Source organism: Chrysochloris asiatica, unplaced genomic scaffold (genome assembly GCF_000296735.1).
Source record: "Chrysochloris asiatica unplaced genomic scaffold, ChrAsi1.0 scaffold00040, whole genome shotgun sequence".
NCBI lineage: Eukaryota > Metazoa > Chordata > Mammalia > Afrosoricida > Chrysochloridae > Chrysochloris > Chrysochloris asiatica.
In genome coordinates, this window is record NW_006408558.1 from 19,342,378 (window position 1) to 19,354,762 (window position 12,385).

At 53.5% G+C, this 12,385-nt stretch overlaps 2 protein-coding genes across 2 annotated transcripts; one reads left to right on the plus strand and one right to left on the minus strand.

Moving 5' to 3' along the window:
* The first annotated feature begins 1,662 nt into the window (after positions 1-1,662).
* On the plus strand, positions 1,663-9,674 carry FOSL1 (FOS-like antigen 1). Its single transcript, XM_006860908.1, has 4 exons — positions 1,663-1,764; positions 3,784-3,981; positions 8,746-8,853; positions 9,264-9,674. The coding sequence occupies exons 1-4, from the start codon at positions 1,663-1,665 to the stop codon at positions 9,672-9,674; spliced, it is 819 nt and encodes a 272-aa protein (XP_006860970.1).
* A 1,346-nt stretch (positions 9,675-11,020) lies between these two features.
* Positions 11,021-11,754, minus strand: CCDC85B (coiled-coil domain containing 85B). The gene has a single exon (XM_006860909.1). The coding sequence runs from the start codon at positions 11,627-11,629 to the stop codon at positions 11,021-11,023; it is 609 nt and encodes a 202-aa protein (XP_006860971.1). The 5' UTR covers positions 11,630-11,754.
* Positions 11,755-12,385: the final 631 nt, after the last annotated feature.

Below are 12,385 nucleotides of genomic sequence, written 5' to 3' on the forward strand. Positions count from 1 at the left end.
ACTGAGCAAATGGAGGTCCCAATGGAAAAGGAGGCGTGCCCAGCCTTCATTCTGTCTTCCTTTTCTGGTATTCCTTACTCTGTATGTCCCTTCTGTACCCCAAGGGGGCCTCATGGTCCCTGCCATGACCCTTTCAGGGGCCCCATTATGGATTTCCCAGTCTTCTTTCTATTGTGTGTGTGACTCTGGCAGCTCCTTATTCTCTGGGGGCCTCAGTTTCCTCATCTATAAAATGGGAAGGTCAGAGAAGCTTTTGGACAACCCTCTCAGCACTGACATTCTACATGTGTGAAAGGACGTCTGGGAAGTTGTGAGGGCTTCCGAAACCTCTTCATTGAGTCTATGCTTGAAGCTCCTACAGCCCTGGTTTGGGAATCTGACCAACCTTTTCCAGCCTCCAGTTTCCCCATCTGCAAAATGGGTTGATGGTGTTTCCTACTCCCCAGGGTTGTTGGTCTTTGTTGACATTTGACCCTGACCTCAGGTTCACACAAAACTTTGACATAATCTCCAAACAATGCTGGTGACGACACTGTCCCAGAGTATCACTGACCGTGTTTAAAGATGAAGACATTCATCAGACAGCTGGCCATTCATGTCCCAGTGCAGAATTCCACCACCTAACAAACCAAACCATTGCCATAGCCTGATTCTGAGTCATGGAGACCCCATGGGTTACAGCATGTAGAATCTGATCCAGAGGGCTTTCTTGGAAGTAATATTTATTAACAGATCACCCGGTCTTTTTTCTGCAGTGACACTGAGAGGGTTTGAAATGCCAATCTCTAAAGGAGCGCCAAACTGTTTGCACCACCCGGGGACCTTAAAACTTGTTTGAGCTCCTGAAACTTCCAGTTACCAGCACAATAATATTATATTGTATTTCTGGGTTGTTCAAAGCATTACTTCGTTCTTTGTAAACATTTAAAATAGACCACCCCGTTTGTAACTCTAGTTTGTCATTTATACATTCTGTTCAGTATCCCTGAAGCCTTAAACCAATACCGTGAAGCCGTAGGTGGCACTTACCTCGGTTCTCGACATGAGATAAACACCTAGTAAATACTAATAATATAAATAATCCACCACATTTATAATCCAATTTACAGCTTCCAAACTGCTTTCCCATTCATCATTCCACCCTCCCACGTGCGGACAGGTAGTGCTGTCAAGGCTGCCCCATTTTACGGCTGCAGAGACCGACAGGGATGCGTACGAGCTCCCGCTCCCTGGATCCGGCGCCTGGGCCCCTGGGCTCCTGAGCAGTGAACCGAGCGACGGGCGGCGGGGCGGGGCGGGACGGCTACAGGTGCGTCAGGCTCGGGGAACCCTCGACTCCACCTGGGCGCGCCTAGGAAATTGCACCATGTATGGGCAACTGCGTCAGAGGGCGGAGCCCAGCCAGTAGCTCAGGGGGCCACGAGTCCGCCCCTTCCCCGAGCAGAGGGGTCACCGGACCGCAGGAGGCGTCGCAAAGCTAGCGCGGACGGCAAAGACGGCGGGTCGAAAGAGGGGAGCCCAGGGCATTCGCCGCCGCACACCCCCTCGTGGTCCCAGTGGTTCAGTCCGAGAGCATTCATTCATAAAAAGTAAAGACTCCGCGTGGAGCCGGTGAGTCAGGACCGAGCCGCCGCGGGCCCGCGAGCAGCAGCAGTCCAGGGCATGTTCCGAGACTTTGGGGAACCCGGACCTAGCGCCGGGCCGAGCGGCGCGTACGGCGGCCCAGCGCACAATCCCAGCGCGGTGCAAGCGGCAGTCCAGCAGGTGAGACGGAGCGGATTGCTCCTGGGACTCAGAGGTCCGCTTCGGGACCGGCCGGGGACCTAAGAGGAGTCAGGGTCTGGGGCCGAAGAGAGGCCAGAGCCGGGAGCCAAGGACTGGATCGGGAGCCAAGGACTGGCTGGGGACTGCATCTACAACCCTGTCCATTAATCTCCGTCCAGGGGCCAAGTTCCCTCCACGGACCAGGGGGATACGTGGGACCACAGCTTGCGGACGCCGCTCCTTGCCCGTCCCCTTCCCTGCGCTGAGACGCCCTTATCTGTTTCCCCTTCTTTCCTTCCGTCTGCCTACCGCTAGTTTTTTTTGTCCCAACCTGCCTCTGGCAGAAACCAGGGGCACCTGGATTAGCCATAGGCATTGCCAGGCTTAGAAAGGGCTCTCCATCTCGGGTTAGATGCCTGACTCCAGAGTTTGGGCTGTGGCAGAGACATGCTAACACTGGAGGGAGAGGCGGGCTCAGTCAATATAGCGCTGCCAGGGACTGCTTCTGTCGGTGGTCTGTCCTTCCCTGTGACTGTTTCTGTCGGTGGTCTGCCCCCCTCCCCCTCTTCACTGAACCTTCCCCCTTCACCCTGGCTGCCTGGGACAACGTAGAACATGGTGGTCTCTAGAGATCAGCTCCCGATCCCTTTCCCAGATAAGGTCACTGAAGCGTTAGAGGTCCCAAGGCGTCACGCAGCGGACACGCTAAGCGCTTGGCCCGCAACGGCGCCCACTGCCGGCTGAGGGTACCCGGGAGGCTGCAGGTGCCCATTTCCTGTCAAGGGGCCTCGAGCACGTGTTGTCAGGGGTGGGAAGGAGCGGGCGTCCGTTCCGCCGAGTCACGGTGGCCGAGTCACGGCGGCTGAGTCACTCGAGGCGCCCCTCCCTTCCTGGCCCGGAGCGCCTGGGCCCGGACAGTCTCTGGAACGGAGATGCTGCCGCCAGCGGTGCCTGGGGCCCGGAACTGGGGTCACCCACTGGGCCACTGGGTCAGCAGCGCTGAGTCGGGGCCATGGCTGTCCAGACTTGCCTGGGCTTGTGAAGAGCTTCCCGGACGACTGGGCGCCCACACCTAGGGCCCAGCTCCAGGCCTTGAACCTAATTCCTCCCATAACAATGAACCCTCATTCCAACCCATTGCTCGAATTTTGGGCAGAAATCATCTCACATAACCTTTGGTGTGTTACATACAGTGTGTCAACTCATTAACTGTATTCCATCGAATCAAAGAAACTATCAGTTTAAAAATCTACCATGAGTTTGTGCCAGAAAAGGGACAAAAAAAAAAAAAAGTCAATTAAACTATGATATGTGAGCTATTAAAAGATACTTGTGAGAATCAATGAAATGCTATAATCCTTACCTATTGCATTATTACAAACGAGGAAACTGAGGCACACTGACCTTAAATAGCTTGCCCAAAGTCAAACAGCAAGAAGTGACTCTTTCCTGCTACAGCCCCCTGTGCATTAGGCATATGCCATACCCAGATTCTGCCACACATTCTCTCACCTGATCCTCACAACCACCCTGAGCTAAGAAGTGTGGGGACCCTCTTTGTGCAGATGGGACTCAGCCAGGGTACATCAAGACTCTGAAGTCAGGCTACCTGGGGTCCGTGCCCACTTCCCACTTACTGGTTGTGTCTGCGGGCAGTCCTTCCACTACTGAAAATGAAGCTCATGAACATACTACCCTCATAGGACTGTGTGCAAAATGCATGAGTTGGTTGGTCTCTGTAAAGTGGTCAGGACAATGCCTGGCAGGTCACACTTTATAAGTATAAGCTCTAATGGGAAAACAGAAGAACAGAGAGGTTATGTGACCTACAGAAAGTCACACAGCTCTCGAGATGGGATTTGCCACCAGGTTAGTCTGTTTGATCACCAAGTTGTGTTCTTTCTGGTCTCCCAGAACCAGCAGCTGCTTTGGGGGTGGATGGCAGTGGGGCTTCTGTCCACTAGATTCCCCCCAGTCCACACATACCTTATCCCTGGCTCTCTACTTCTTGTCCCCTAGAAGTTCCATCTCGTACCAAGCCTCAACACTGTGAGTGGCAGTCAGGAGCTGCAGTGGATGGTGCAGCCTCACTTCCTGGGGCCCAGCAGCTACCCCAGGCCTCTGGGCTATCCTCACTTCAGTGCCCCACCGCCCAGACCAGGAGTCATCAGGGCCCTGGGGCCACCTCCAGGAGTACGGCGCCGACCCTGTGACCAGGTAAGGAGCAGAGGCCCTGTCCTGGTTCTGATGTCCATGGGGCTGCTAGGGTGCTGAGGACAAACTCCTGTTGGAAAGAAGAGCACCCAGAAAAAGGGAAGAAGGCAGGGGCATGGACAACTCGTGCCCAAGACAGAACATGATTGGAGTCCTTGGAGATGCTAAGGAGGTCATTTCTGGATCAAAGAAAGGTTCCTGGATGAGGAGGCATATTAGCCTAGAAGGATGTTAGAGGAAGACCCCCAGTGAGATGGATTGGCAAAGTGGCAGCATCAATGGGCTCACGTGTGGCAACAATTGTGAGGTTGTCCCAGGACCGGGTCATATTTGGCTCTGTTGTGCATAGGGATTTGCATAGACAGAGATGAAGGAAAGATAAAGTGCTCAGTGGAGGAAGTGGCAGGTGCAAGGAATGGAGGCAGAGGTGAGACTGTGCTCTCAGAAAGGTGAGTGGACAGTAGAGGGTTTTTACTCGCTGACATTGCGGAGGAATGGACTGATGCCTCCACAGCTCTGAACAGCTGGTGAGAGAATGGGAAGACGATTTTCTTCCTACTCTCTGGGTTGCAGGTTCCCCATCTCACAAAAACCCTCTGGGAAGTGTACTCTGATTCCCTAACTCTCCACCACCCCCATCCCATACCCCATTTTACAGCTAGGGAAACAAAAGCACAGAGGAGTAAAGTTACCTACCCAAGATCACACAACTAGTAAGTATGAGCCAAGAGGCCCAACTTGAAAGTCAGCACGTAATCATCCAGCCACATTGTTCACCAGGAGCTGTCAGGAGACTTGAAACAGCATGATCTGGTCCCTGGCCTCATGCTGCTCAAATAAAGTCCTGATGAAAATAAATAAATGAGAGATAGCGTAGTGGTTATGAATCGGGCTGCGAACCTTAAGGTCAGCGGTTCGAAAATACCAGCCGCTCCGCGGGAGAAAGATGAGGCTCTCTACTCCCGTAAAGATTTACACCCTCGGAAACCCTGTACAGGGTCGCTATGGGTCGGAACCGACTCGATGGCACATAACAACAACAACAACAACAAACCCCGAAAAATAAATCCACTGCCTTCGAGTCAATTCTGACGCATAGCCACCCTATATTGGGTTTCTGAGACTGTTAATCTTTACAGGAGCAGACAGCCTCATCTTTCTCATGGCTGGTGGGTTTGAACCACTGACCTTGTGGTTAGCAGTGTAACACCTAATCCACAGTGACAGCTGTCGTTGTTAAGTGCCGGCAAGTCGATTCCAACCCATAGCGACCCTGTATAGGGTTTCTGAGGAGCAGCTGGTGAGTTTGAACCGCAGACCTTGCAGTTCAAATGGATTTGCAGTCTGGCACATTAACCCACAATGCCACACCAGGGCTCCATTAATATATGTAGCCACTTTATATTAGGTGACAAAGACAACTAACTTTCATTATCTGCTGTCAAGAAGCCCTTACACCTAGGGCAGTGATTGGGAAGTGACAGTAAGGGTCTTTACCATTGGTAGCGTAGTGGTTATGAATCGGGCTGTGAACCTTAAGGTCAGCAGTTTGAAACTACCAGCTGTTCCGCAGGAGAAGATGAGGCTTTTTGCTCCCATAAAGATTTACAGCCTCAGAAACCCTGTACAGGGTTGCTATGAGTCGGAATCGACTCCACAGCACACAGCCACCAGCTACCAGCCACCATTGGCAGCATCGATGGACTCAAGCGTGACAACAGTAGTGAGGTTGGCCCAGGATCGGGCAGTGCTTCGTTCTGCTGTGCATAGGGTCGCTATGAGTCGGTACCGACTTGATGGCACCTAACAATAACAACAAACCATTGTACAGGCAAGTGTATTGATTTTCACACTTTAGGTCAGGACCATAGTAAGCATTACAAAAAGGGGGTAGGGTCACATGCTCAGCTGGACTGAACCACAGTGACAACAGAGCCCCTTAAATGAGAGCAGGGGTTGGGGGTGGAGGGGAAGACAGGGCTTTAAGGGTTAATGAATAAGAGACCCTCTTCCCAGCCAGGATTTCTGCCATTGCACTTCTCAAATAAAGACCTAACCAAAATAAATAAATGAGAGATGGGAGACTTTAGGGAATAATCAAGGAGTCCAAGTCAGTTTGAATCGCGACGTCAGTGGTTCAAGCTCACCAGCCGCTCTTTGGAAACTCTATACAGTTGCTATGTGTCGGAACGGACTCAATGGCACTTAACAACAACAGCAACAACAGTGTGGCGCTATAGGATAAGCATTGGACTGCTAACCACAAGGTCGGTGGTTCAAACCCACCAGCTGCTCCTCGGAAACCCTGTATCGGATTCCTGTGAGAGCCCCAGAGGCAGGCAAGACAGGAGGAACTCCTTGCTGGTCTCTAGCCTGTCCTGAAGGTAGCTCTTTAATCCCGGGGACTCCCAGGTCTCAGGCCTGGGGCTGAGTGAGCCCTTTGTGGGGATTTGCTCTCCATCAGCTGGCCAGTGGCCATTAGAGATTATGATCAAGTGCCCTGAAGTAGGTAGGTTCTAACTCAGCAACCCTGTATAGGGTTTCTGAGGAGCAGCTGGTGGTAGCTGGTTGTTGTTAAGTACTGTCGAATCAGTTCCAACTCATAGTGACCTTATATAGGGTTTCTGAAGAGCAGCTGGTGAGCTTGAAGTGCCAACCTTATGTTTCAAACTGACTTTGCAGTCTAGCACGTTAACCCGAAGTGTCATACCAGGAGTCCTAGCTGAGTCTTAGCATCAACTCTTAGTGACCATATATAGGGTTTCCGAGGAGTGGCTAGTGAGTTTGAAACTCTGATCTCATGGTTCAAACTGAAGTTGCAGTCCAGTGCTTGGTGCCACACCAGTAGGCGCCTAATAAATGACAACTTATTCTGCAGTATACTCACTAACCCTAATTCCTGCTCTAGGATCTTAATCAATAATTCATCTTCCCTGCGTTTCAGGACCTCACATGGAAGGTGGGGCTAAGAGTCTTGTGAAGCGCTTAGCTGGCGGATACTTATTGCTGTTGTGTGTCCTGCAGTTGATTCCGACTCTTAGGGATCCTATTGTACATGGCAGGGTAGAACTGCTCCCTAGGATTCCTTCCCTAAGCTGTAAATCTTAAAGGAGCACTTTTCTCCCTTAGAGTGGCTGGGTGGGTTCAAACTGCTGACCTTTGAGTTAACAGCCAAGCTCGTTAACAACTACTCCCCTTTATTGCAGTCAGTTGATTCCAAGTCATAGCGACTTAGTTGCACAGATAGAACTACCCTATGATTTCTAAGGCTGTAAATTTGTACAGAAGCGGACGATCACCTCAGAAACAGCTTTCTCACTCAGAGCCAGCTGATGGGTTTGATCTGCCGACCTTTCAATTAGTAGTCCAATGCTTAACCACTATACCATGAGGTTACCTCTTCTTTAGCATATTGTACCAAAAACCAACCAAACTCCCTGCCATCGAGTCGATTCTGACTCATAGCAACCGTAAAGACAGAGTAGAACTGCCCCACAAGGTTTCCAGGATTGTACACATTTAGCAGAGCCGACAGCCTCATCTTACTCTCACTATATGCTGCCTTCACCCAGTCCATTCCAATGCAGACTGACTCCAAGGCTGTGACTCTTTATGGGAGCAGAAAAACCTCATCTTTCTTCCAAAGAACTGCAACCTATGGTTAGCAGTTCAGTGCTTATCCTGCAGTACCACCAGGGCTTGCTATGTTGTTGTATGCCATCAAGTCGGTTCTGATTCACAGCCATCCTGTATAGGATTTCTGAGTGGCTGGTGGGTTTAAAGTTAGGAGTCCAGTGCTTATCCTACAGTACCATACCAGGACTCCTGGGCTCCTATGGTGTTTTTGATAAGGGTCATCAAGTTGGCTCCGACTCTTAGTGACCGTATATAGGGTTTCTGAGGAGTGGCTAGTGAGTTTGAACCTCTGATCTCATAGTTCAAACTGAAGTTGCAGTCCAGTGCTTGGTGCCACACCAGTTGTTGTTGTTGTTGTTAAGTGCCGTCGAGTCGGTTCCGACCCATAGCAACCCTGTACAGGGTTTCTGAGGGTGTAAATCTTTACGGGAGTAGAAAGCCTGATCTTTCTCCCGCGGAGCAGCTGGTAGTTTCGAACTGCTGACCTTAAGGTTCGCAGCCCGCCACTACGCTACCAGAGGCGCCTAATAAATGACAACTTATTCTGCAGTATACTCACTAACCCTTCCGAGTTTTCTCAGTCCCATGGGGAAAAGGTGACTTGGTCATCAAGAGATGAAAAGGATAAAGGTCCTACATAAAGGGGCAGTGAGGGGGGAAGGCTGGTCTCAGGTCTCAAGGGAGGAAAGGTCACTTCTGGCTGAGAGATTAGAGAAGATTCTTGGAGGCGGAGATATTTTAGCCGAGTCCTGGACAGTGAGGAGATTTACTGGTTGTAGAAGGGGCAGATACTTGGTGAAAGGACTCATAGGAGAAAAAGGTGGGGTGTCTTGAAGAAATCTAGCTGACTCAGGATCCCTGGAGTGTAAGTGTGGGAAATAGGGAAGTAGATTTTAGGGACTCCTGGTGTGGCGCTGTAGGGTCAGCACTGGTTTGCGAACCACAAGGTCCCAATTCAAACCCACCAGCTGCTCCTCGGAAACCCTATACAGGGTCGGTATGAGTAGGAACCGACTCAACAGCAGTTTAACAATAGTCTCTAAACTGTGGCTGCCCACCAGGGGTCTGCCCCTGGGTCACTGTAGGGGCTGAGTAGCAGGGTTGCCTCACCTTGGACCCTCCACCCCCTAGATCAGCCCTGAGGAGGAGGAGCGCCGCCGAGTGAGACGCGAGCGGAACAAGCTCGCCGCCGCCAAGTGCAGAAACCGGAGGAAGGAACTGACCGACTTCCTGCAAGCTGTGAGCCCCGGCCCCACCAAACCTTAGGGGGTCCCCATGGGGGATCAGGGGAGCCTTAACTGATTCCCTAATGGGGTGGGGGGAAGGAATAAAGGATGAAGAAAAATTGATTAAAAATGAATTGCAGCGCATCTGTGTAACCAAGGCAAATCACTTGTTCTCCCTGTCCCTCCTGATTGCAAACGAAAGGCTGGACTTGGAGCAGAGTTCATGGGAACTAGCTCCTTATAAAATGCCTCCAGGCCTGATGGGAGTCGTGCCCATTTTCTCCAAGGGGCTCATGGGAGTTGTAGTCCACCTTTAAATGGGTACTCCCAATTTACCACCCCCACCCCCGTCCCCACCCCTAGGCTGCAGGGTATTCAGCCCTCCTCCCTCATTTTCCTGACTGCTCTCCATTTCCTTTAAAGGAGACCGACAAACTGGAAGATGAGAAGTCGGGGCTGCAGCGAGAGATTGAGGAGCTACAGAAGCAGAAGGAACGCCTGGAGCTCGTGCTGGAAGCCCACCGCCCCATCTGCAAAATCCCTGAACAGGCCGAGGAGAGCAGCCCTGAGGACCCAAGGGGTACAGACAGTCCGCCAGTCTCCTCCCACCCAGTGCCTTGTATCTCCCTGTCCCCGGGGACTGTGCTTGAACCCGAGGCACTGCATACCCCCACACTCATGACCACGCCCTCTCTGACCCCATTCACGCCGAGCCTGGTCTTCACCTACCCCAGCACTCCTGAGCCCTGTTCATCTGCTCATCGCAGGAGTAGCAGTAGCAGCGGGGACCCTTCCTCTGACCCACTTGGCTCCCCCACCCTCCTTGCTTTGTGAGGTGTTCCAACCCCCTTAGCAGGTGTCATTGTAACCACCACCCCTTCCCTCATTGGTCCAGCTGGCCTGGACCATAGTCCATTCCCAACCTCAGGAGGTTCTTCTCCATCCCTCCAGATGAGACTGAATATATCTTGCTTCACGGTGGAGCCAGCTTGGGACCACCAAAGCTGCCCATTTTCTCTAGAGCTGGTTCCTCTTGCACAACTTGCACTACATGAGACAAAGCATTTCCTGCTTGTGCCAGCGCCCTTTTGGAAGCCTTAAAGGACTTTGTAGAGCCTTTGAGGCCTCCAGGAGCCCTAACTTCTTCTAGATCTACCCCCACAGTCTCCTATCAGCCTCTTCCACATTCTCCCTGATAGAAGGGGGCATTCCACCAGTCTAAAACACTAACTCACCCAGCCCAAGTGCCAGCAGCACAGCTGGCCCCTCCAAAATGGCACAGCCTAGGAGGGTATCATAGGCATCTGTGAAGAGCTGACCTGCAGCCCCCAGCTCGGAGAGGCCTTAAACGCCAGGGAATCCAAGCCCACACAGCTAGGGCAGCTGCTATTTATTTTCCTAAAGAGAATATTTTTGTAGAAACCTGTCAGATGGAATAAAAAGTCTTGAAGCTCTGGTCTGGGATTTACACTGGATTCCAAAGCTAAAGGGGGAACTGGGAGCAGGAAGCCTTAGGTTCCAATCTCAGATCCACCCACTCACTGTGAGTGACCTTGGACAAATTCTTTGTTATCTCTCATCTCCTGGACTGAGAGGTGGGAGTGCTCAGGGGTGCAAGGGAAGAGGATTACTGGTCTCCTCTCCTCCCTCCCCCTCCCAAGGGTTGCCAGAGGGGCCCTGGCAAACCCCCTTCTCAGCTCCCAACACCTGCTTCCTGCCCCATTGTCTTGGGCAGGAAAAGCCGGGAAGTCACTTCAGGGTCTGGATTACGGCCTGTCCCTTAGGCCCCCCCACCCTCCCCAGGGCAGTCAGTGATCTACCAAAGGTTCCCGTCCCACCCCAGCCTTGAGGAAAAGAGGGAGCATCTCTCCAGAAAATAGGACTCCCCGCTCTCGCCCTAATCCCAGTGAGCCCCAAACACACACTGCCCAGGCCGCGAGCTCCTCTTCAGTCCTAATTTATTAGCCCCACCCAGCCCCCAGGTAGTCCCTTTGCTCCAATCTGCAATCCCCCTGCCACGCCACAGGTGAGGGTGAGAGGCAGTCTTCAGTGTCAGAGTTTTTCAATCCAAGACGGTTGCCCCTCAGGCGTAGGGGCGGCGTCCAGGTCCCGAGGTCCACCGCAATCCCGGCGCTCGGGGCGTAATCCGGACTGGCGCCGCTGCCTAGAAAGCAGTGCCCTCAATCTTCAGGGGAGCAGGCTAGGGGCAACTGATCTGGGCTGCCCACGCTGCCAGTGCTAGAGCTTCCATCACCCAGATCGCGGGGGCCACAGGGAGGCAGGGCGAGCTCGGGGGTCGGCCCGGGGCCGGAGCTCCCAGAACCGCTGGAGCCGCCGCGAGGACCCCACTCCTCGCCTAGCGCCAAGCAGAGCTCCTTAAGTGCCAGGTTCTCCCGCAGTAGCTCCTCTTGGCGACCCTCCAGCTCGGCCAGCTTCTGCCAGCAACCACCCAAGTCCTCGCGAACAGCCCGGGACGCCTGGGTCCCGAAGAGCTGCCACTGGCGGGCGGCGCGCCGCCCGCGCTGGCGTTCCGAGTCCAGGAAGCAGCAGAGGTCGCGTAGCTCGCGGTTCTCAGCTTGCAGGCGCCGGTTGAGCTGCTTGAGCTCGCGGATCTCGCCTAGGTGGCCCTGCAGCTGCCGATTCACCTCCTGCATAAGGCGGCCGCGCTGTACCAGCGCCGCCAGGCGCGCTGCCTCCTCTCGCCGCAGGCGCCGCACCAGCTCCTCCTTGCCCAGAGCCGCCATCTCCTCATCCGTCAGCTCCTCCAAGCCGCCCGCCTCGGCCTCCATGGCTGCTTAGGTCGCTGGAGCATCGCCCACCGCCGCCGCCTAGAAGCCCCACGTCGGCCAGGCGCGGGTCGGGCTCCGGCTCCAGTTTGCGGGCTGCAGGCAGTGGCTAAGCTAGCGGAGGCTGCAGCTGCCCACCCCGGGTGGGCACGCGGCGGGGCGAGCGCCAGGGCGGGGCCGCGTGACGTTGTGTGAGGATAGCCAATCCGGGGAAGTCTTCCCGGAAAGGGGCGGGGCCGAACGCTCATCTCTCTTCCCAGTCCCAGACCGCGGTGGCTCTGACTCCTTCCAGACGCTAAATCCCCGCATCCCTGTCCTCTGCGCCAGTCTCAATCCGAAGATACCTTTCAGTTTTGGACCCCCTCAAGCTCGAACCTAGGCCTCTTGCTTCCTTCTTGAGAACCAAGACTCAGGTGTCGACCCCTGACTCTCTTGCCCACTGCGAGACTAAACGCAAACCGATAGCCTCCCTCTCCCATCTAGCTAGTGCGAACTAGGCGCCCTGAGCATCGCTCCCAGCTCCTCGGAACTCTGAGTCTAAACGTCCTGGCTCCTCATCAATTTACCCTCCCTCCCACGGAGTGTTTCTTGCCCGGGGGAGGGGCATCCATGGGATTCGTTTGTTCAATAAACGTTTATTGTGTGCCAGGCCCATTCAGAAATAAATTTGACCAAGAGCCTGTCCTCAATTTGACAAGCAGGTTGTATTCATCAAGAAGCAAATGTGTGTGGCGGGGGTGGGAAGTGTATGTGGGGGGG